This window comes from Hyaena hyaena, unplaced genomic scaffold (genome assembly GCF_003009895.1).
Source record: "Hyaena hyaena isolate Hyena2069 unplaced genomic scaffold, ASM300989v1 scaffold_75, whole genome shotgun sequence".
Lineage (NCBI taxonomy): Eukaryota > Metazoa > Chordata > Mammalia > Carnivora > Hyaenidae > Hyaena > Hyaena hyaena.
Window position 1 is genome coordinate 3,899,850 of NW_024080707.1, and position 25,268 is coordinate 3,925,117.

At 37.1% G+C, this 25,268-nt stretch overlaps 1 protein-coding gene across 4 annotated transcripts; it reads right to left on the reverse strand.

The window, feature by feature from the left end:
- Positions 1-4,074: 4,074 nt before the first annotated feature.
- On the reverse strand, positions 4,075-19,553 carry SERBP1 (SERPINE1 mRNA binding protein 1). 4 transcript variants are annotated; one of them, XM_039233418.1, is made up of 8 exons: positions 19,129-19,553; positions 15,408-15,558; positions 14,632-14,772; positions 14,430-14,501; positions 13,725-13,844; positions 10,389-10,566; positions 7,219-7,392; positions 4,075-6,279 (listed from the first exon to the last, which is right to left on the reverse strand). In XM_039233418.1, the coding sequence occupies exons 1-8, from the start codon at positions 19,439-19,441 to the stop codon at positions 6,223-6,225; spliced, it is 1,206 nt and encodes a 401-aa protein (XP_039089349.1). In that variant the 5' UTR covers positions 19,442-19,553; the 3' UTR covers positions 4,075-6,222. The 4 variants fall into 4 exon arrangements, with proteins under 4 accessions (XP_039089349.1, XP_039089348.1, XP_039089351.1 ...); XM_039233417.1 differs by having other exon boundaries at positions 14,430-14,519; XM_039233420.1 differs by having other exon boundaries at positions 13,725-13,799; positions 19,129-19,552.
- Between the last annotated feature and the right edge of the window lie 5,715 nt (positions 19,554-25,268).

The following is a 25,268-nucleotide window of genomic DNA, read 5'->3' on the forward strand; positions in this document are numbered from 1 at the left end:
AATTTCTTCTCGGACTAGTGCACTTAGCATTATGCAGCATCTAAAGCTCTTCTCTTCTTCAAGCAACGGGACTTCCAGAGCTTCTACCAAGACTCAAGAAGTGTGTGTGTTGGGGGTTGGGGACATCACTCTTTTATTAAAAACGTTAGTTTACTGAATTTTGTTAATACAGTGACTAAATGCCATTCAATCTTCCAGGGATGCCTTTTTTTTTTTATTTTAAATTTATTTGAGAGAGAGAGACAGTGAGAGCAAGAGAGGGTCAGAGAGAGGGAGACACAGAATCTGAAACAGGCTCCAGGCTCAGAGCCAGCTGTCAGCACAGAGCCCAATGCCAGGCTTGAACCCACGAATCGTGAGATCATGACCTGAGCCGAAGTTGGGACGCTCAACTGACTCAGCCACCCAAGTGCCCCCCCAGGGATACCATTATTAACAAAATATGCCTGCGAGGGATGCTGACTTCCTTCCCAGTGACCAGTAAAACTTACATCTTAAAAGTAGCTTTTTCCACTCTTCTCATGCATCCCTCAGAAGCTTTTAGACTTTAACAGTTAAATGAAACCTTGGTAACCATGTGCATGAATCAAGTTGAAACAAAATTATCTGTAGTTTTTGGAAAAGTTCTTCCTTTACTGGGGGGGAAAAAGTGTGGAAACTTCACTGGAAATTCAGAATTTCCAGGGAAAGAGACCAACTATCCATCTCTAAACAGAAACCAATCATGAAAGCCTACATTTTCAACCATGAAACTGGGGGTTGGAGGGGGTGGTAGTGACAACCAGCATCTTCTTTACTGTGTTTAGTCATCAATTTCCACAACCACCTCTGGCAGTCTGAGCACTTTGAGTGTGGCTGCCAAACAAAGCAACATTTTGCAATGGATTACATCCAAGTTGTGAGACAAGGAATTCAACAAGTTCCCAAAACAAAGTTTCTGACACTATTCATCAGCTAATAAAAAAAATTTAGTCCAATGTAACAAAACCAGGCAAACAAGTACCACATTCAGCTGGACCACTTCATACAACTCTTCACGCTAGGCAGATGGGAACCAGTGCTATTTCTTCAAACTAATTTAAGTCCTAAAATCTTTAATGATCAGCTACAACTGTAACTGAGGGTAAGAGTGTAATCAATACTGTCCATTTTCCTTACTCAGCTCACCGAGTATCAAAATCCTGAATATTAACCAGCCCTTTTCTCTTCACATTTCCATACCAGTAACACTTAATACAGCTGTTTAATAAAACCAGAGATCAGTTCAGAGCTTCTCTCTCAAAACCTGGTATGTTCACCAAATAGGTTTTTAAAAAGCTGTTATTAGTTAGAATTATCAGGAATAACCAGTTATCTTTTACAGGTCTTCCTAGCACAAAGCTTAGCTTGTATAAGCACACTAGAAACTGCCAAACCCTGCCAAACAGGTGGCAAAAGGGACAAAGTTACTGATTTTAAAAACACTTTAATGGGGCGCCTGGATGGCTTAGTCGATTAAGCGCTTATCTGGCTTCAGCTCAGATCATGATCTCGCAGTTTTTGGGTTCAAGCGCCGCATCGGGCTCTGTACTGATAGATAGCTCAGAGCCCGGAGCCGGTCTTGGGTTGTGTCTCCCTCTTTGTCCCTCTCCTGCTCACTCTCTCTCTCAAAAATAAAAAAAAAACATTTAAAAAAAAATAAAAACTTTAATTACCTAACATCTCAAACAAAAACGTAACTAGGTTACATAACTATTTTCTAACTTGTATGGGTCATTTTTCATCTTTTCTCTCCTTCCATTTAGGAGTGAAGGATGGACTGCTAGTTATTTATAAGGTAATCAATGGCAAAAAAATCTAAATTCTGCCCAAATGATTATTTTCCTGAGTAAGCTGAGAAATGCTGTCCTCAAGAATCCAGTAATTGATGCCCCAGCTCAACCTATGAAGTTAACGAAAAGACTTGTTTTCTCTCACCTATACAAAATGTTCACAACTCTCACCTCATTGAAAAACAAATAGATCAGAAAGAGCTTAGCATTGACAAAAACTGCCAAAACATGAAACATTAAACTATAATCATGGCATTAAGTGTAATCTTATAGCAAATTTATACTTTCCTAAACTTTCAGGAGAATATATTTAAGTTACAAGCTATATGTTTTTTATAAACAAAACAAGACCATCTTTACTTAAACAGGCTACCAGGCATCTTGCCCTTATTCTGACTGAAGAAGAGGTAACTTGCTTTAAAATACTTCTAACTTCACAACTTCCCATGGGGTAGGAGGATTTAATTTGTACCTAGAACTAACTCTTAGACTGGGAGTCATAGCTTAGATCATAAGTCAGCAAAGATTTTTCCAGGAAGGGACAGATATTTTAAGCTTTGTGATCTACATCTTTGTATACGATTAGTTTTTAACCCTTCAGAAATGTAGAAGTCATTATTTGCTCATCAACTATACAAAAGCAGGCCACGGGGCGAAGTCTGTGGACTCCTATCTTAGATCTAGCACTTATTTAAACAGTCATTCCCAGTGTTAGTTATCTCCCCGAAGCCACGATCTTGATAGCCTTAATAATGTATCTTTATATCCTAATCATTTTATGAAATTAAACTTCTCATCCTTTAGTTACAATTTTTCTTGCTCTATATTCTTTGGTTTAGTGAATTCCTCTTAACCTGAAAATGGCTCACTTCAGTCACTCCTCCTACGACCTCCCTATTTACCTAACTTAAAAATCATGTTGGATTTAAGTTGAGGACACATCCAAGGTAAACCTAGGCTGAGCAAAAAGAAACTGGACCCAAATTTCTAAAAGCTGACACTTAATAAACATCATCTTAATGATAAACTTTGACAATTTTGTAAATCATGTTAATGAATTATTTCACTAATTTCTAGGTCTGAAACTTTGTTAAGAGCTCATTTTACAAGTTGTTATTACTCTGTAAAGCATACTAGTAATCACATTTTAGGCATTCTCCAGCTAATGTGGAGATGTGATTGATGTTTAGACTTGTTAAACACAGGTTAATTTCAGAATTACAAAAGTATGGATTATAATCTTTTAAGCATTACTTTCCTTAGAAAGTAGAATTTACATGTACCTGAAAGCCCTAGAATTTGCTGTACTAGTTCCTTCAAAGTTGGAACAGCTATCCATTAATATACCTGATATAATCTTACCTTAAAGTCAAAATCATTCAGGTTCCAGCAGCTTCACGCTTCAGTGGTTTTTTTAAACCTTTTAGTATTTTTGGTTCCTTCCACATAATGCTAGTGCTCTTAAAGATGTGTTTTAAACATCCAATACACAATATTTAGATTTGTATACACCTCCCTAATGGCACAATACAGTTTTCCTATTTCAGTACAATGATCTCTAGCAATTAAAAAAAAAAAATAATTAGATTGAGTACTTAATATTCTCCCTTCAAACTTATACCAAGAAATAAGCCTCAAATATATTTACAACCCTAGAGATGTGTCCTGCTTCCACATTTAAAATAAAACAGTAAAGCAGACGTGTAGTACCTACTGCACATTTTAAATCTTTTCTTATTCTGCACAGGTCTCAAAAGACTAACAAACTAAGAAAGAAACTATATCTGAATTATGTGAATGCAAGCTGAAAATGTCTTAATAATAAATGTCAACTCTGGCATTATTCCCATGTAGAAGTACCAAAATAAAAGTTCACTACAACATTCAACCAGGCATACTATTATTTAAAGATTTGTATTGATTACAGGATTTTCTTTAGTATTGTATCATTTGTTTAAAAAAAAGGTGGTATTCAGTATGATTAACTTTCACACTCAAAATGTGATTTGCTAAAAGAAATGCCAATTGTCCTGTCAGTCCTTGAAATTCATTATACAAGTTAAGAATTCAACTTTCTAATTGAAATAGGTACCCCTTCTAAATGTGATCCAACAGCCTGGTTTAACAAAAACCCCACAAAACAAAATCTGAATCTAAGGGGGAAAAATAAAGTATGATTATCTTGGGGATGCACACACAGGTCAGAAAACACGTAACGATAAATGGGCTCCTATTTGATTGTTTTCATGACTTTTAAGAAGTGAGCATGAAAATAAAATCTTTATTTTCAGTTATTACCCACCAGTAAGAGAAAGTTAGGTTCACAGTTTTAGCTCTTGACACAAAGTGAACTAGGAGGCAAATTTACATCCATCAGATACAACTAATGGACCAACTTTTTGAAGTTCAGGCTATCTTGAAAGTTTGCAACATACCAGATATTGCTGTATTCTATAGTGACAGACTGCCAGCAATGGCTGACACTAAGCAGAACTTGTGAAGTGTTTTTAATAGGAGGTGTTTTCTATATGTTGCTAAAAATTAAAAAGTTTCTAAACATTACACGTCCAGAAACAAGAAACTTGAAAGTCTAGCCACAATGATTTAGGAGGGTGTATGTTGCAATCTCAAGAGGGGTCAATAGTCCATATGGACTAAATTAATACTTGCCTCTGGGTAGCAGGTATGTTTGTAAATATAAAATTATATTTGACATTAGCACCAGTGCAGAACATGCTCAGCATCATAAGATCTAAAACACCAGCACAAAAGTTTATCCATCATTAAAAACCAATTACCTCCTTCCTAAAATGTCAAACTAGCAGGTAACTAGATTATAAATCTAATCCAAATGAATAACTCTTGTACTGTACAATTTCTCTTTTAGAAGTATATGGGAGAATTAATCAGCTAAATAGCAGACATCTTAGGATTTAAGATCTTCAGTATTAAAATTGGATATTACCATACACAGGTAGAAAATACTGAGTGACAAAAGATCTTTAAAACTGTACATTAAGTTCCTTTCATATTTACCAATAAATGTAACATAAGACAAAAAAAATCCTAGAATATTCTGATCTGTTTGAGAATTCTCTCCTTGTATGTTTTAGTTAGGTGGTGATGCTCCCATTCAAGGAACCCATTAACCTAATTTTCTGAGGAAGAGGTAAAAGATACTTACTTGTCATTTTCTGTGGAACGGTCATCTATCAACTTAAGACCAAAATTAATAGCAATATAGGAAATTCAGAAACAGATTTTTGGTTTATATTTCATGGACGGTGCTGCTGTTCCAACCTTATAAAGTAAAGCTGTCTGCTCTCCAAATTCCAAAAATTAACATACCCCCCCATCTTACCATACAAACCAGTGCCCTTTGGTTTCTTAAGAAAAAAGGAAGGGTTTAAAGGGTTGTTGATTATGGAAGAACAATTTTGATTTGGGACCTTCCACACACACAAATCATACTGAATGGCCAGACAACTATTTTACAGAACAGTTTAAAAATGCAGTAGCCAAATCAACTTGTCCCATCCACCCTTCGGAGAGGGAAAAAACCCAACACCCATAAAACTACTTCACTTGATAGGATGTGTATCAGCAAGTAGCTTAAACTTTCACCAAGGAGTCTAGTTTGGTTTTTAAAATGGGAAAGTCACACATTTTAAAAGTAAATATAGTTGGAATTGTGAATCAATTATAAATTTGAACCTAATGAACCATGCAGGAGCAAGGGTTAATAAACCAATGTGCTTTGAATTTGTTCAAGTACTGATATTTCTGTATATAAAGATTTAGCATATATAACAACTATCATGAGTGAAAAAAGATTTTCCCCAGAAATGAAAATATTAAAACTAAGTTAAAATACATAAAGTAGTATTAGTATTCCACACAGCATAAAATCTGACAAATCAAAGTTTACATGACCCAGCTGACCATGTGTGAAAATGCAAAGCAGGTATTAAAACTGATATTATGTCCAATATTTAAAACCAGTTTGTAATTGGGAGAACATCTAAATCCTTAATTAAAAAACACAAATGAAGTGAAAGCTTTAAACTGGTACACACTGTTCACACCTATATTTCAAGTTTGGAAATGCATATTTGCAAGCAGCAATACAAAAGTATTCATGAAGAATGCATAATCTCTGAAAATTATGAAAACATCCCTGCTACCAATACATTTCTAAATACAAAACTGACTACCATATTGTTACTTCTGTGTAGCGAGAGAAGTTCATTTTCAAAACAGATAAAATTCAGTCTTTAGGTGTGAATGGTATGAATGACAGTCTTTTTTTTTTTTTTTTTTTTAAATTCTTAAGTCGTTTGGGATCCTTAAGCATGCAAAACCTCAGATGGGAGGGTCCACAAAGGAACCAGGGTTGTCTTATGGCATCCAGTTAAGCCAGAGCTGGGAATGCCTCAGGGTCATCTACATCAGGAGCAGAAGCACTTGACTGAAAAAGAAAGAAACCAAAATTAACAATTCTCAAATCTTGGGACTGCCAGTGTCTATATTCAAACACATCACTCTAAAACCTCATGAAGTTAAATGAAATGCTAGGTAAAATGTGTCAAAGCTTTACTTAAAAGTCAAAGTTATGAAACAAAATAAAACTATAAATATTTGCAATGAGCCTTGTCCTCAGTTTTTATCAAGACCTACAAAAATTGCTTAATAACATCATGGGTTTAGTTTTCTAATAAATCACACAAGTAGATTTACATGAGATATGTATGTGGAATTCTTTGCTTAGTAATTTTTTCCTCCCTCGCTCAATACAAATGACATCAATTTCAAAGCCAGGCTAAGAACTATTAAAATGATTTAAGCAGCACATTCATCAGTGTTGGAAAGGGACCCAACTGCTATTTACAGTCAAAGTACAGATAACAACAGAAATGTGTCAAAAGAGCCCGAACAAAAAATGTGTCAATAATCACCTTAGTGTCACACAATTATGGACACAAATGTTATTAATATAACATTTAACTGAGACCTAAAAAAAGCAGCAAAGAGTCAAAGCAAAGGAAGAGGCTGGCATTTCAAGTAGACCTTACTTATAGCAAAGGCCAAGAGTTAACTTGGTTCCCTGTATCTAAACTTCGTATGTAAAATGGGAATGTCAATGTGGTAATAAGAATTAAATGTTATAGTACATAAAACGCCTAGCACATCACCATGACCTGCACCTAGTAAGTACTGAATAAAGTGATAATTATACTAACAGCAGAACTCAGTCACTTTTAAGTGCTTTAAACAAAAATATAGCCTAAAATATAGTTTCTTGAAGGTAGGTCTACTGCTTTTTTCTTTTTCTATTCATATCCCCAAAATGGATGTACAGCACTGATTTACCAAAGAGGTCCTCAAATTACTTAGTCTTAAAAATTACCTTGTCAGTTCTGCTGCCACGGTTTGGACGTCCACCACGCCCACGGCCACCTCGTCCTCCCCTGCCACCACGTCCTGGGCGGCCAAGGTCTCCAAAATTGATCTCCAGCTGAGACGTTATATCATTTGCTGGCTTCCGGAAATGATGGTCCATAACCGAATCTTCAGCATGAGCCTAAAAATTGAAGAGTGAGCCATGGGGTGATTAATAGGAAAGAGCACCACAAATTTCTAAATAATGAACTTTCTCTTAAAGACCATAAATCCAATCTGCAATTTGTGTGAACAAATATACGAACAAATATATCAACAAATGATATATGTCCTACAGATGAAGATTTTTGGATAGAGGTAAGGTTTCTACTGATGATTAATACGGATTCCCTTTTTAAGAAAACTGGTTCTGTACTAATCCAAATATAACCTGGGAAAAGAAATCATGTATAAACTTCTCAGAATGCTTTTCTGTTCACGTACAACTATTGTATGTTCTTCCCTATAAATTGGACTACAGATTGAAATGAAACACAACTTTGTATCAGGGAAACTTGAAAGCTAAGCACAACTAAATCCAAGCTTTAAATACAGACAGGTAACCTTAAAGTCAACATGTTTATGAAATCCAGATTCTCTTTTGTATTTATGTATAAGGTATACCACTCACTCTGCAAAACAAAAGAAACGCCAGAGAATTTTACACTGTTTAATTCTTAATTTCTTCTTCTATGTTTGGGAAGAATGGGTTTTAATTTTTTTAAACATTTATTTTTGAGAGAGAGAGAGAGAGGCAGGCAGAGAGGGAGACACAGAATCTGAAGCAGGCTCCAGGCTCTGAGCTGTCCACACATAGCCTGATGTGGGGCTTCAACTCACAAGCCATGGGATAGTGGGATCATGACCTGTGCCGAAGTTGGATGCTGAAATGAGTTTTTATCTTCTACTTGGAAACTTTTCTTACACTACTTTAAAGTATGTTTTAGTTTTTCTAAATACAGATACAATCCTTTTCTGAAGGGACAATGAACATTTTGCTCTTTCTAAACATTGTTAACACTACAACTATTAATGACTACCCTTTACAGTACAATTAAACTTTGTAGTTATATCCATGCTTTCACCTCTGTAATGGTCTAATATCCAAACTGTCATTCCTCAGTGCTAGGCCAACCTAAAGTGAGAAGATTCTTTTTTAGAATATCAATTTTAAATTAATGTTTAAATGTAAATCCACAAAACAACTGGAAAGTTAAAGTCAATTATTATACTAATTGTTTCGTTTTTAAATGTTCACTATTGCAAAGACAACAATTATCAATTTGTTAATAGAGAAAAATTTGGATGTTCAGGGCATATCCCTTGAAAGCAGCTAGTAGGAAAAATCTGCAGTTTTTTCCTAGAACAATGAAGGATAATCAAGAAATAAAGAGTTCTGACTTCACTGTCAATTAACAACCTAATTCAGTTTTCCATTTCTGAAGTTTCTTCTTTTTCCTAACTACTACTTATTCCTGAGGATTAGGATATGTAAAAGAGAAAGAGCAATTAAAATGCACTACAACAATCTTGAAGACCTACCTATATTAAAACTGCAGTACCATATATCCACATATAACCACATCACAAAAGCAACATGAACTAAAAGGATCCAAACACATAAAAGGGGGTCTGATAACAAAAATATCCTGGTTTCAAAGTTATTCATAACAAATTTCACAATTTTCAAAAATTTCTGATCATTTACATCACTTTGTATAATCATTTCTGAAAAGCTCAATGTAAAATAGTACTTAAAACTACCATAATGGGGCTCCTGAGTGGCTCAGTCAGTTAAGCGTCTGACTTCGGCTCAGGTCATGATCTCAGTTTGCGGGTTTTCGAGCCCCGCAAACAGCTAGATCAGAGCCTGGAGCCGGTTTCAGATTCTATGTATCCCTCCCTCTCTCTCTGATCCTCCCCTGTTCATGCTGTCTCTCTCTCTCAGAAATAAATAAAAAACATAAAAAAAAACAAATAAAAAACCTACCATACCTAACCCAAGGTTTATAAAATGTGTGAAGAGGCTTCAGGGTAATTAACGAACCATGTAAAATATATCCGTATTTTGTGTATGTGTCTTGTTCTGGAGACAAGTTCTGTCAGGACCCCAAAAAATTTACAAATCATTTTGTCAAGGTGCCTAAATAAATCTTTCCCATTTTAACCTAAGTAGCTTAATAATTAGTACAAATTAACAATCTCCCCAAGATGAACTTTTATGGTTTCTTTAATCAGAAATCCTAGTTGCTTGACCCTAATACAAAACTTTATCTGCAAAAACTACAAAAAAATAACCAAAGGCATTCAATATAAAGCAAAACTTTTTTTGTCCTATAGGACTTGGCACTTAAGACAACGTCCCCCTTTTATTTTTATGGAGCCAATGTTTAAAATATCATCTCTAAACATCTCAAAATGTTTCCAAATTGTTTCACAGGTATTTGTTTAGAAAATTAAGATGCAGTATCTTACTGAATCTTTTTATTGCAGGTTGTCTTAGTAACATTTCAACTTAACTTTATGATTAAAATCTCATACTTGCACAAGCCCTAAATAATGTGGCCATGGGCCATTCCTCTAAAACCCTGCCCCAATGACTGTTACCAAATTATAAACCACCAACATGTCTTTCTCAAATATTTTTGTTAGTGAACTTATTTGCTGGTTCCTATCCTCAGTAAAGGATAACATCATTTATTGAAAAGTCTTGTTCATTACAAATGGCATAAGCAAAGTTTGAAAAACTAAATGATAATGAAGCCACTGACTTATTTTAGATTAAACCACATGAAAATGCAAATCTTTCAACTGATTCCCAGTTAGGCAAGACTTTTTAAATAGAAGCACAACTTTGAAAAGACCTACCTTATTTCTAAAACACTAATTTTATGATCCACAACTAACTGCTTTTTAGGATAAACAAAACCACCTCATTAAATACATTGTGGATTGATTAAAGGACTACTTTTCATGAATGTATAATGAAGTTTATTTTCCTTTTTGAAAGTTTATCTACCCCAAACGATCCTAGGTAAAGGTTTTATAAACAGATTACTCAGGTCCTATTTTTAAAAAGTATAAATAAAATTCAACACACATCTGAACATTTTCAAACACCACAAAACTTAATTTTACCTCTTCACTCTTTGACTTATGAAGAACAAATCCCTTCTTCCACTGCCCATCAGCACCTTCATTTGGTTTTCGGATATTAAATTCTACTTTTGCCCGGTCCTTATTTTGAATAGCTTTCCACTCATCCAAAGTCATTTCTTTTGGACCCTCTTCCTTTACTTCTTCAACTTCATTCTCCCTGTGGAAACATATTTGTTTTATAGCTGGTAATTCTTTTATAGCTGATAAAATCCTAACTTATCATTATAAGGAAGAAACTAATCTTGACTAGTTGGTAATCTTTAAGAGATTACTCAAAGACAAGAAGACCCTTTATAACCCAATGGTTAACATGTAACCTGGTGGATGCTAAGAACTCAGTGCTTGTTGAATTAGTGAAAGAATGGATAACTGACGAATATACACTTACTTCAAAAACTATGAAATGATCAACTATCTACAATTTTGAATTGTCTGTACCTAAAATACAGATTTCTTAAAAACATACTTCTTTAAAACTGTACCCTTATGTGTGATTAAAACATTTGGCTTAGCTTCTCCTAAAACACATTTTTAATTTTCCTAATTTCCCACAATACAGAACTTTTAACAAAAATAGAGGCCATCATCTAGGATGACGGTGAACAACCCACGACTCATTCTAGAAAATAAAAAAATTGCTCCTCTATCCTTCCTTTTATCAACTAACACTTATAGCAAAACAATTTTAAAAGCCAAGCACCTATAAATCCAAAATACTGTATACTCCCAACTTTCAAATCAGCCTGTACATGGACAGGAGACTGCAGCTTTACTAATACTGGAAACTTCCACAAAACACACCAATTTCAATACTTAATATTAAATTAGTTATTTGCAAATAAAATTCTCAGGATATAACTATTATATACTATCCTTTTCCCTTTTTTCAAAAACAAAAGCCAAAGCATGGGCCTAGCAATCCATTATTTTAGTGTAATCTCAACTTGCAATTGTCACCAAACAAGCTGTTTGCTATTCTGGGAGCCTTGCTTCCTTCCAAAGATAGCAGGTGATTCAGTTGGCCTTAGAGCTCAAATATCTATCTCCGTTCCTTGCTACTCGTCACTGTTTGACATATCCTATCTTAAAGCTTCCTATACCAAGTTTACATTTAATAAATGATACCTTGGCTATCAATATCAAATTCAACCCTGTCACTCTGCAAATGAGAAAACAAAGATCAAAAAAAAGATCCTAGTTATTCCCAACTCATGACACAGCCAAGAATAGAACTGAGCATACCTTTACCACGTCATGAGATCATGACATCTATATTCAAGGGTTGTTCTAAGGATCAAATGAAATAAAACTGAAGCTCTGGGAACTAAATGTAAGGGAGTTAACCAAAGTCAACCTGTGACTCTTAATCAAAGCTGTGCTTCCTAAATTTATACTTCCACAAATAAGATAGAATACTATATTCAGATTCTCCTCTGCTCTAATGTCATAACCTTGATCTTTAGCTCAAATACTCTCAACTGTACTCTTGGATCCTGAGTGAAAGATTTGTTTGTAATACACTATCAATATGTCAATTTCTTCTGATAATCAGTTATAATCTTTACAAATCATTCCTTAGGTGATTTATTTATTTATTTATTTTTAAATATTTTATTTATTTCTAGGAGAGAGAGAGAGAGACAGTGCGAGCAGGGGAGGGTCAGAGAGAGAGGGAGTCACAGACTGAAACAGGCTCCAGGCTTCGAGCTGGCAGTCAGCACAGAGCCCGACGCGGGGCTCGAACCCACGAACCGTGAGATCATGACCTAAGCAAAAGTCGGACGCTTAACCGACTAAGCCACCCAGGTGCCCCATTCCTGAGGTGATTTAAACATAGGTTCTTTATTAAAGGAACACCTGTGCTGGGCATTGTGAAGTACTTAAGGTACATTAAGGTTCATTTCAGTGGCCCATCATAATTTTATTGTTTGACACTCAAAATTATGATTTCATAGTTTCCTATAAGTGAAACTTCTATTACCCCAAGTTCAAGAGGTCACTTAATACCAAGTATGTTTATCTACTCTAATAGTAAATCAATTATTATTCCTTCTTCAAACCAACCCATGGAATATGATACTATGATCAATAATGGTTCACTGTAGGAGCAACTTTTGGAGAAAAAGGAGGAAAGCATCTCCTCTGTGACTGATTTAAATATGCTCTGATTAAGATTACACAATCCCAGGGAGCTTGGGTGGCTCAGTTGGTTAAGCATCTAACTCCTGATTTTGGCTCAGGTCATGATCTCACGGTCCCATGTCAGGCTCTGCTAAGAGCCTGCTTGGGATTTTTGCTCTCCCTCACCCCACTCATGTGGCTAACATTCTATATAAACAATAACAAAAAATTTATAAAAGATTTATGAAAGAATTACACAAATCCTAAATAATTGGGAATTCCAGACTTTAAACCACAATACTACATATAATAAATGACTGGCATATAACTTCTGCTTGCGTTGGTGGAAACTAGGGGAAGGCAGTAAATTATTTCTACCAGCAAAACTTGAACCTTTACAATTCTTCCACCCTTCAATGAAAACTTCAAAACCAAGTCTCATAACCTAAAAAACTAAGAAAATGAAAAGAATTAAGAAAGCCAGTGAATTAATAATACATTCTGGTCCCTGCTCTCCTCATGTTTAAAAACAAGACAGTAACACTATGTTCCAAATTCTCTGATGGAAAAAAAACAAAAAACAAAACTTCAGAGATGGAGAAACTATTTTAAAATGGTTATATTTTCTAGTTTTAAGCTACTTTGGAATAAAATTTATACAGACTTCAAAGTACTATGACCTATTGTGTTCTAATTACTACAATTGTCTTACATCAACCATTCAGTCTAATTTTTAGAAACTCCCAATTTTAGCTTCCAGTTCCCAACTATTCAATGTCTCTGGACAGCTATCATCAGCAGGATTTTTCATTACAATTTCTCTACCAAACAAAGTATAATTAAATAAAATGCAAGATTCCTTTTTCCTATTCTCCATTCTCAGGTTAAACAGTTAATTTTTGTTCTTAAGGTGAACAGGTATTATTAAAATATGCATTTTCCTTACCTTTTAAAAGACAACAATGGTAACTTCAAATAGAAATAGCCATTTCTATTTTCCAAACCATTTATAGTTCAATATATAAATTGTAAAGCAGTCCTCTGAATAGATACTATTTCAGGGATTGGGGTACAATAAAGTCTCCTGTTAAAAGCCACCAAATAGTAGCATTAAACTTGTAGGCTATTTTCTTGGTAAAAACCCAAACTGACTGCAATGCTGGAGCATTACCATTATACATAAAAACCACTTACTTATTTTCAGTGTCTGCAACTGGATGTTCTTCACCTTCAGGTGTTTCCTCAGTCACATTTGATTGATCCAAGTCACTGCAATTATAAGATATTTGTTTCTGAATGTATTTTGGGGACTCTCTAAGGAAAAAAGAAAAAGAAAAGCATCTAGGTCCATTTACATGTAGCTGAAGAGCTCTTTATACAAAAATGTCTTAAAAGTCTTCACATTCCCTAACAATCTTTTCTTACTAAACAAACTTCCCGGTAGATCTCTAACAGAACATAACTTAAAAATGCATACTGATCCAAGTTATAGTTCAAGTAATTTGTTTGAAAAGTAGGACAGAGTAGCTTGCTCAAAAAAAGAGTTTTACCAGCCTATTATACTTCTCTAATGACCACACATGTTAAGAGCTAGAAAAGGAACTAAAACGACATACAGAAAATCAGAATACCCAAATAACTGAAACACAGGGTTTCAGGAAAAGCTATACGGCCATATGAAAAGGAAAATTAACATCATATATATTGAAATATACAAAGATTGGTCATTTGACATACTGTACTCAAACATATCCAACAAGACATTATAAGGAAGTAGCTCTCGGATGAAAGCATTTGTTCTTGTCCTAGGGACAAGTAAAACTTAATGAAGTTATAGATAAAACTCTAATATAGAATCAATCTTATTTAAACATTATTTTAAAAAACTGGAATACCAACGTTAATTCATCTTTGACAGTTCCCCAATTATGAGAGCCGCTACCTCCACGTTTGTCTTCGTGCTTCAGGCCACTGTAATGTGAAAAAGAACTAACAAAACTGAGTTAACATAATACTCTTTAATTCTAGAAATTCAAATTTTGTCTAATTAAGGAAGCAAATACACATGTAAAAATATAATAAAAACCTATATAAGACTTACGATCTATCACTTCCACTATGCCTATCAAATTCACGTTTGCCACGAGAATCAAATCCATCTCCTCGGCCCATTCCACGTCCACGGCCTCCTCGACCTCTTCCAAGACCACCACGGCCTCGGATAGGCCGATCAATAATCGGTCTACAACAAATAAAAAATATTATATATATCCAAGGTTTCCAGAAAAAAAAGCAAGGAAAATTCATCCAAAGACTCAAATGCAAAAACATATTTAGTGGCTAATAATCCAGTGGTTAAACACGTTCCAGAAAATTCAAAATAGTCTACTTCTAAACACATAAAAGAAATCAGAACTAGGAAGCTCCCTGCAACCAGAAATTTTTGCTTTCTCTAAAATTTTACTGCCAGTGCCTATACTTTTTCATGGTTTATTCATTTCACATTATACTCCAGTAAAACCACTACACCTCACCAGTCCACTTCAAAATTAAATACATCGAACATACACGAGTAATCTATTTTGCTGTAAACAAATGCCCAACAGGACTTTTCTGCTAACATCTGAGGACACTCAGGAAAAGAAATCATCCATTGATTCAATCGAAGTATTTCATTACAAGAAATCCAAGACTGAACACTTAAAAACTCACCAAAATGCTCATGATAAAACAATGCATACACTCAGACATTTCTCTGAAAAACTGATAAATGTAACCAGCCACACTGCTACCTGACAAAGTATGTCTAATTCATTGCTTCGTGTTAAGATATGAATCTATAAATTGACAAAATATGAAGAAATTAAAAAATCTTGCCTATCAACGGAAAATTCTCCTCCTTCACCCTTTTCTTCAAGTGGCTTTTCAAATCTTCGTTCACGAGGTGGTCGCCTTTCTGGTCTCCTATCAATTATTTTCCCTTCACCCTGCAGCTGTTGATCAGGTCTTCTTCCAACACGTCTTATTCCTAAAATGATAAAAAACCTGCATAAGCACATTATTTGTACAACACAAAAAATTAGGCAGACTACTTTCAATCCACTAACTAGCACTTATTGCTGAAAATGGCAAAAAATGGACAAAGCATAAAAGTACTTCAGAGAAATTCTATTTAAAGACAATAAACTTGTATCAAACTTCTATTTAGTTTGCCAAATCATGCCCTTTCCCCTCCCCATTCTCTGTAACTGACTTAAGTCATCTGGATAGCCATCATTCCTCACTCTTCAAGATGCCACAATCCCTTAATTTAAATTCCCACTTTTAAGAAATTTTAGGCATATGATACATTTTGGCTTTAAAGATACCAAAGACTAACACCAGTAGCCATTCATTAGTTAATACTGAAGCAAATCAACATACTCACCAGATAAAGACCCTCAGAAAAAACACTGAAGGCCACCTACTTTATTTTACATAATGTGGAGGAAATAGAACTAATTTCTATATTACAAAACGGACAGGAAAACATGGCATGGAGTATGGTATCTCCATTGTTTCAAACAGCTAATTAACCAGAAAAAAGTATTATTTTCCTCTATTAATTTTTATATGTGTTCCCGTATGTATCCACCCATATCCATTCACAGGGACACACACACACAACCACTGCTATGCAACCACTAGGAAATAGTCCCATCATTTTATTATAATAAATGGAGAGCTTTCTTCATTTGCCCTCACAAGTATCTTTGTTTCCAAAGAATCTTTAAAAACCACACACAAACACACACACCCCGACCCCTTTAAAACAGAAATAAAAACCATCAGTACGTGATGGCTAAACATTTACTGATTTTCCCATTATTAGTTTTTTCCTGTGTCAGTGGCCCACAAATGCAACCAATATGCATTATCAGTGGCCCTAAGTAGATTAAATTCAGGACTGTAAAATTTCAGGTATGCCTCAACTCCTAAACCATAATTTCTGACGGAGTCAGGAGTCAAAAACAGCTGAGGAATTGGTTTTGTAACAAGATCTTAAGTTGATTCACTCTGATTCTTTCTAAGAAAGTGACTACCACAAGAATGCACTCAATCATTCAGTTGCTTGTAACTAACATCAAGTGGTAAATATCAAACTCTTAAAATGTAAGGTCCATTCCACATAAACTCTCAGGGCAAACCACAAATGTTAGATCTTAAGGCATTTTAAACATATGCTGTCACAGGTATAGTGTACTGGGGTGGAGCTATGGAACCAATCCTTATATAATAATGATATCCAAGCCAAACACACCCAAATGAACAATGGCTTCCTTCCCCACCCAATATTCATTATGCTTACAGAACCTAAAAAATTTGCTAAATAAATTCACCCAATGACAGATATTTAAGAATTCAAGCTTCTCTTAACCTCTTATCGGCACTCGCAAACTCACTTGATTTTCAGTAGATTCCAGGCTTTCAATAATAAAAAAATACTAAACTAAAAAAAAAAAAAATCCTTAGTCTACACTCGTAGTGATGCTCTGTGTCAGTTCTCAAACTGTTCAAATGGACCAGCTATGAAACTCATAAAGTACTAAATACATATCTAAGATACTTCTAGCATTTGCCAGGACCTATTATCAAAAGGCAAGGAACACATACATAACCAGGTAGCAATTCTTCCCACTACAAGAGGTAGGGAGACTGTTTACAGGTCTGTCCTTTTCCAATGCCCAGAACATCAACTGACAGGTAGCAGAATCTGAAGTATTTTTCATTCAACATTCTTCCTATTATTTATAAGCATATGTTTTCTGCAACTTAAGGTTAATGAGTGCAATGTATTGCTGATCTGAAATAAAACGTTGATAGCTAAGTTTTCCTAAAGAAAGTATGGAATGGTGAACTCAGTCCTGGATATAAATTTATGAAATAATTCCGTACCTTTGTAATCTAAAATACTAGGTTCCACCTAAAGAGCTTACCTCAAAGATGGGCTTTATGATCACAACTGAGGTGGTTTAAACCAGTCTTCATGCTTTGAACATTCAAAATGGGTGAACATATCTACCTGATATACTTTAGATTTATACAGTAGACTCAATTTTTTCACACACTTTTTTTGGATTAGCGATCAAGGGGATGAACTTGAGCAAAAATAACTACGCAGGCCTGTGTTCCTTAACACAGAAATTAAATCCTTATTCCATTGTGCTACAGGTTGCTTTAAAACTTAGATGATTAAATACTTGGTCTAATCGACATACACACATGCTTTCCAACACTGCAAATTGTGCTTCACCCCAACCTGTAATTTTAATACAAGAATTGTTTTATTCACCACATAGGTTCTTCATTCCAAGCATCACAAAACTTCTGTATAAAAAAAAAAATCACAAAGCAAAACCTAACATAATTGCGATTTTTAAAATTAGCCGAATGCTATGGAATTCATCCAAAATGAGAAACTGCTTTTACGAGCACGTGGCAGTGAAAGATAATTTCAACTTTCGACATAAAAAAGCAACTATAATTCAGAGTTTAAGTACTACACCTACCTGCCACTGATCATGTATGCTTTTTTCTTATCCTCAACTGTTTCTGCTTTTTCATCCACCACACAAGACAAACCATGACAAAGTCATAAGAAAGCAAAAATCAACCTCAAGACAACTGTGACCGGCCAATGAATCCTGACCATGCTTCACGCACATGTGGAGAAAAAAACTACACACTCAAAAGGGCTCTGCGTGGCTAACGTTGTGACAGCCTCTGCACTCATTTCACCACGAGGCCCAGGCGGGGCCACCATATGAAATATTCGGGGGGGGGGGGGAGACGGGGAAGAGGACGAGCCTCAGGATTTCCTGCAATAAAGGTCTTCGTTCAGAATTCCCGCTTATTTCAGTGTAACAAAATTTTTCTTCCCAAAAGCTTCCTTCACTCCAGCATGTTAATAGTTTTTAACAGTCGAAGGGATGGGAGTGCGGGGGGGAGGGGGTGTACAATAACGCACATGTGGCACCTGGAACAGTAGCTTGCTCCACAGTATGATAGCACAGAACACAGACCTAGCTCAGGTGCAAACTCCGACACCCCAGCTTTTCAGTGGGGTACCCCGCGCCATCGTGGGACAAGATGGCAGGAGAAAAACCAACCGCACCTCAAAGCAGCCTCGGGAGAGCTCTGAGCAGAAGCAGCTGTGGACCCCACGCTTCCCCGTAACTACAAAAGCTTCAGCAAGTGGCTAGCTTCCCCGAACCTCGGTCCATGCGCTCGCCCGCCAAGGAATCCGGCGGGAAGTCAACAGCCTCCCAGGATCGCGAACACGCTCGAGCAGCAGCTTATCTCCAGAGCACGTTCCTCCGCTCAGAAACTGAAGCGGGAAGGGGGTGGCTCCAGGATCCTTGCAGGTGGTTTGAACTTGGGGCTACCACGCTCCCAGCACCTTAGCGAGACCTGGCTTTTGTCGTGTGGGGGAAACGTGAGAAAATCGGCGGCGAAGTCTCCCGCGGACCCTCAGAACTCCAGAAGCAGGTGGTAGCCGTAAGTGCCCTCGCTCCTTCCCTCCATCCCGGGTCTCCCCCACCTTCTACCACAGCTTTACCTTCTTTCTTAAGCGCCACGGGCGGCTGCGTCTCCTCTTTCTTGTCAACCACGCTGACGTTGGGGGGCAGCGGGTTCTTGCGGTCTTTCTGGGACTCTTTACGCAGCTGTTTGCCTGCCGCGTTGGAGTTGGTCTGGGCTGCGGCCTGAGCTGCGCTCTTGGCCCCGGGGCCCCCAACGCCGCCCCCGCCGGCTTCTTTTTTCTTGTTCTCTGCTGCCTTCAACACCTCAAAGGGGTCCGATTCGTCGTCAAATAATTGGTCGAATCGGTTGGTGACCACGCAGCCGAAGCCTTCCTGTAAGTGCCCAGGCATGATGGTGGCTCGGCGGCGCGTTCCTCCACGGATTGCAGCGGGCCGCGCCGAGCCAAGAGCGCCTGCTTCAGCTCTTCCCACAAGATGGCCGGGCCGAGAGAGGGGGGCCGTCTTCTCTTCCGGCGCCAGGCACACATCCGGGACCGGCCAGAGCCGCACGGCACCATGGGGTATGTAGGCCAGAGTCGCTTATCCTGAGGTGGTTCCTGGCTCCAAGACTACAAATCCCAGAATGCACGGCGCGGCAACTCTTAGCGCGCGCCTAAGAGGCGGGACCTCACGGAGGGAGAGGAGCGTGCGAGCTGAGGGCGGGGAGGCGCTGTGGTGGGCGGAGTCCTGCCACCTGCTCTTGCCACCCTTAAACTCTCTGGGTCTCAGGCTAAACTGAAAACAGGAAAACGTGACGGCGTATTTTGCTCGCGAAAGTTCCCTTCTCTGACTTTGGTTTTACTTACCCGCCTCCGGCCCAGGGCTGACTTTCCCCACCTCCCCGGGGAGGGTCAAGGTGACTCCAGATTTTACGATTAGAGACACCAACTTCCAGGGCTGGAGGGTGCGGGGGGTGCTGCCTCGAGAAGGCATGTCCCGATCTGCTCCAAGTCCTTAGCTGCCCAGGTATTGGAGTCGCCTTCTTGCACCGCCAATAATGAGTCGAGGCTCTTCTGTTTAAATGAAGGAGGAATACGCTTTCTCTCGCGGGGACGTGAACTCGGTTAGCAGAATGAAAAAGGCGAGTTGAACTATCACACAGTAGCGTTGCGCGCCTTTCCTGACTTGGCGATCGCTACTTTAATTGCTGTTAACTCCTAAGAGTGCGGCACTAGCTAGATACGGGACAAACGTCGAAAAGGCACTGTTTGTAGGAACACTTTCTGAACTCAATCCTATTGTCCATTAGCGTCCAGCAAGGTAAGGTCGGTAAAATGTGTTTGAAAAATAATACTGTAAAGCATCTGAGTGTGTGGGGTGCCGAGAAATGCAGCGAGGGGAGGAAAATGTGTCGGCGAATTAATTGCTGTTATTAAAAGCATCGATATTAGTTGAGAATAGTGAGGTCCGTTAAGGTAATAGACGTCAGTGCATATTCAAGCATATTTGGTAACACTCTTTAAGTATTTAAATACATCACCATAATTTTTCAACCTTTTCCCATTTACACAAAATAGAAAATGTACCTCTTATGTTCAAGGTGTTATGAATAACCTTAATCTCAACAACAGCTTGTTAGGTAGGTAGTTTTCTCTTTTCACAGCTGACGAAACCATGTCAGAGGTGAAATGAGTTACCAAGTTCACACTTCTTTAAGTGCTAATGCCAGGAGGTAACTAGTCTTCTAACTTCACTATGAGACTGTTGACTTTTAAATCCAAACTCTGCCTTCTGATAGAAGTCAATCCATTATTAATTAATTTCCAATCTTTAATATGATTTAAATATTGTTGCATGTCAGGTAGGGTATGTAAACATGGCTGAATGTAATCTTATCAATTTCTGAGCAGATTTTAAATCAATTTCTTAACAGGGAAAATAAAAGAGTCCTATTTCAGGCATGTGGCAGCAAGCCTGGTGGTTTTCTTGTTTCTAAATCCAGCCCCACTCCTCAAAGTCACTTATTTCTCTGTTGCCTCAGTCCCTGCCACACACACCCCACCCGCTTCCACAAGCTCTGACTCTTGTGGCTCCTACCAAGACAAAAGAAAAGGAGTTTTTGACTGTACTCTTTGTGCCTCTTTGAAAATAGCTCAAGTGCAATTTGGAAGATCTCCATGCTTTTAACACACCCTTCCTCTTTACCAAGGGCTGTTAATATTTGCGTCTTTGAGGCATCTGCTGCAACTCCTTTTTACCTCTTTCAGGCCACTGCCACAACAATAAGAGTTAAAACTTGGCATTTTACTGTGTGCTTGGTGCACTTTACGTGTTTTATTTCCTTTAGTCTTCACATCAACTCTGTAAGTTCACGTATTCCCTTTTTAAGGTGAGGAAAATGAAGTACAAAGAGACTAACTTACCCACTCTTACCACAGTTAGGGAAGTGTGGCAGGCCTATCCTTAGTAATTTTTATCCTATGTACATATCCCCAGTTTCCTCAAACAGCTCTTTCTGACCACCAAGTATTATTACATGAAGAATATTTATAGATAAGCTTCACATAGGGGAATTGTGTGGCTAGGAGTTTCTGAGGTTCACTTAATGCTCTTCAGAATTTTACCTATTAATATAACATACAAATAAGAATAAACCATCAGGGAAAAGGGGAGAAACTTATAAGTACTTTTAGGTTCCTACTCTCCCTTTCTTCTCTCCTGGAATTTTGGTTAATATGGGAAAATTTTAAGGCCCACTTTTAAAGCATACAAATAAAGCTCAAAATGGCAATTCTTTTACCACAATCAGTTATTATTTTATAAGTGGTTATTTTCACTAATGTTTCCCTTCTCCTAAGAAGTTAAAATAGTCCTAAAAAATAGAAGCTCTTGCTACTCTCCATAGAAAAATTATTGGCTGAATAAACCTCAAAAGAGGAGGAAAAGAGACTTCTTGGAAGATTTGTTGCTCAAATTACAGGCATGAGTTGTAAAGTGACGACATGATAAGATACCACTAATTAGAAATGTAGCCTAAAATATCAGGTCTCTATAGCAGTGCTTGAATCACATATTGTTCTCTGAAAAATATTCATACAACTTCACAGCTTTATCTTTAGCAAGCTCTCTAAGGAGTTTTCTAGCAGTAAATGCTTTAAACTATCCAAATATCTTGATTACATGTTGAATATAGTTACCTAATGTTAATGAAACTGAGAATAAGAATTTTTTACATCCTTCTAGTCCTCACTTTTAGGATTCTAATACTCAGTTCTCAACCACACTACAACTTGTTTTTACCTGTATCTTAATAATCTCAATCCCCTATAGCTAACTGTTGCTAAATTAAAATAATATTTGCTAACAACTACTACAATTTGAGCATTTACCATGCTCTTAACATCTTGTGCTAAATTCCCTACGTGTATTATTTCCTTTAATTCTCAGAACAACATTATGGAGTAAATAGTTTTCTACCTCTACCTCCCTTTTACAGATAGGGAAACTGAGGTTAAGAGTCTCTCCCAAGTTCACATTGCCTGAAACAGTCCAGGTAATCTGATCGCATAGCCTGGGCGCGCAACTATTATACTTGTGAGAGACATGTTAGAGGGAACAAAGTCTTTCATCTTTATCTTGCTATCATCTTTTAGCAAAGTTAAACTATTATTATAACACTCTGGGGACACTAACCACATAAATGTAAACAGAAGACTAATTTTTAGTGTACTCTAAATACATTATACATTTTTAAAACAGAAACAGTAAAGGTGGTACTTATAAAGAAAAGGGCAAATCTTCTGTGTCTGAGGATGCAATGCTAAGCATAAAATTGCAAGTCTGTGTTCTTGCTAAAGTTAGAATATCTAAGCTAAAAATAGAAATATTACACTATTTTTCCACCTCAAACTCACTTTGAAGTTTGATCCTCTTCATTTTAAACATCCCTTCCTTTTACTCCCCTGCATTGTACTCTTAAAAAAAAAAAAAGATTTATTGAGATGTAATTCATAGGCCATATGTAATTCGCCTGTCTAAAGGGTACTATTCAAAGTTTTTTGGTATACCCACAGAGTTGTACAACCATCACTGTTACCTAATTTTAGAAGATTTTTATCTCCCCAAAAAGAAACCAATACCATCTTATTTTTAAAGTTTTTAAATGTTTATTTATTTTTGAAAGGGGCAGAGAGAGAGAGAGAGACAGAGACAGAGAGAGACAGAGAATGAGTGGAGGAGGGGCAGGGAGAGAGGGAGACACAGAATCCAAAGTAGGCTCCAGGCTCCGAGCTGTCAGCACAGAGCCAGATGCAGGACTCAAACCCACTGATCACAAGATCATGACCTGAGCCAATGTCAGATGTTTAACCAACAGAGTAACTCAGGCACCCCGTCTTATATTTTTAAAACATTTTATTTTGGACTTTATAATAAATAGCAAGTTTTTAGGTTTAAATACATCCAATGAAGTTCCAAATGCATCTGTAAAAACCTCTTTGAAAGTTGAAAATATAGTTCACACTTAATGCTACCTATTCATCTGATAATTCAACAATTCAATAATTAATTCAACAATTATTTATTAAACACCCACCTGTGTGTCAAGCACTATTCTGAGCCCTGAGGATTCTGTGGTGAACAAAATAGGCACAGCTTTCATTTTCATGGAGTTTACACACTGGTGGAAAGAAGCAAAAAGAAAACAAGGAAACAGATACATCACTAAGATTATTTACAAAGTGATAAGTACTGTGAGAGTATAATGTGAGGGAGGGACAACTTTTTTGGATTACATGGTCAGAAAGCCTTCTGAGCTGAGGTCTGAATCATGAGAAGACACCAGCATTGCAATGATTTGGGAGGAAAACAAAACAAAACAGAAGAAACCGAAAGCAAGAGACCAAAAGTTAGGAAAGAGCTTGTAATTTTCAAGACAAAAAACAAGAGCAGAACCAAATATTTCTTGAGGCAAAAGAGCACAAGATTGGGATGGCAAACTGGAAGACAGATCCTGAAGTGAATACAAGGATAATTAAGTCTGTGTATACTTCCAGAGTCTCTTTTTTTTTTTTTTTTTTTTAATGTTCCTTTATTTTTGAGAGGGCGCAAGTAGGCTGGGGGCAGAGAAAGAGGGACAGAGGATCTGAAGCAGGCTCTGCGCTGACAGGCTGACAGTAGCGAGCCTGATGTGGGGCTCGAACTCACAAACCATGAAAGCATGACCTGAGCTAAAGTCAGATGCTCAACTGATTAAGCCACCCAGATGCCCCACCCTCTAGATTCTTTTTTAAAGAAGAATCCTCAGCTAACATGGTAATAAAGTTTAAATAAGAAAAATATTCTGTAATCAAAATTAGCATTTCTCATTCTAAAGAGGCCAGATCAACACATTCTTGAAATTCTAACCCAATACCTTGGTCATTGGGAGGCATTCATACTTGATCCAGTGGGAACTCAGACTTCATTTCATTTTTCACTAAGAGAAAATCACCCCCACCTTCCCATACTCCAGCTGTTGTTGGCTTCTGTGAAGTGGATTAGAGGAAACAACACCAAAGATTGTTGGCAGAAGCTTTCTTCAGAGATATCATATTATTTATCAGGAATTATCGTAGAGCTGAGACAGAACATGTCCAGGTGTTATCCCCACAACTGAAAAATCAGAAGAGATAATTAATTATAAGCACAATGCTCAACCATAATAAGCACTAAATAAATGGTAGCTATTATCTCAATAGCTTTGGCTAATCTTCAGTGATACTACTCTTGATTGCTGGCTGCAGTCTCTTAGGTTTCTGTTGCTCCCAAAGCAAACAAATGATAAGGGGGAAGGGGATGAAGCCTCCATCCTCCATGGTTAATGTTCACAAGTGGAGATTATGTGTAGATACTTTGGAGCAAATTTTGCTTATGCAGAGATCACAGGTTAGGCAGAGATACAGGTTGTGAGGGTTAAGAGCTCTTACTGCCACCGGCCACCACTGGGAGTTTCTTCCTTCCTTTAGTGCCAACTTTGTAAAAAGGTCTACAGGGCACTGCACTAGGTGCTTTGAATGCATTATATTATCATATAATCAACTTTGAGGTAGGATTATTATCCATACTAAATATGAGACTAACAAATGATAAAACTGGATTTGAATTCAGTTCCATTCAGCTCCAAAAACTCATGTTCTTTCCATTACGCTACCAGTACTTCTCAAATTTTTCCAAGTACCCATAATACCTAGAAGGATTA

What these genes read in the sequence shown, in the direction of transcription:
- SERBP1 (XM_039233417.1), bottom strand. Translation starts at nt 19,441, where the DNA reads ATGCCTGGGCACTTACAGGAAGGCTTCGGCTGCGTGGTCACCAACCGA. An exon ending in ACTGTCAAAGATGAATTAAC is followed by an intron (nt 13,845 to 14,429) that starts GTTGGTATTCCA and finishes TTTTTTCCTTAG; the next exon opens with AGAGTCCCCAAAATACATTC. An exon ending in GTGGCAGCAGAACTGACAAG is followed by an intron (nt 6,280 to 7,218) that starts GTAATTTTTAAG and finishes TTTCTTTTTCAG; the next exon opens with TCAAGTGCTTCTGCTCCTGA.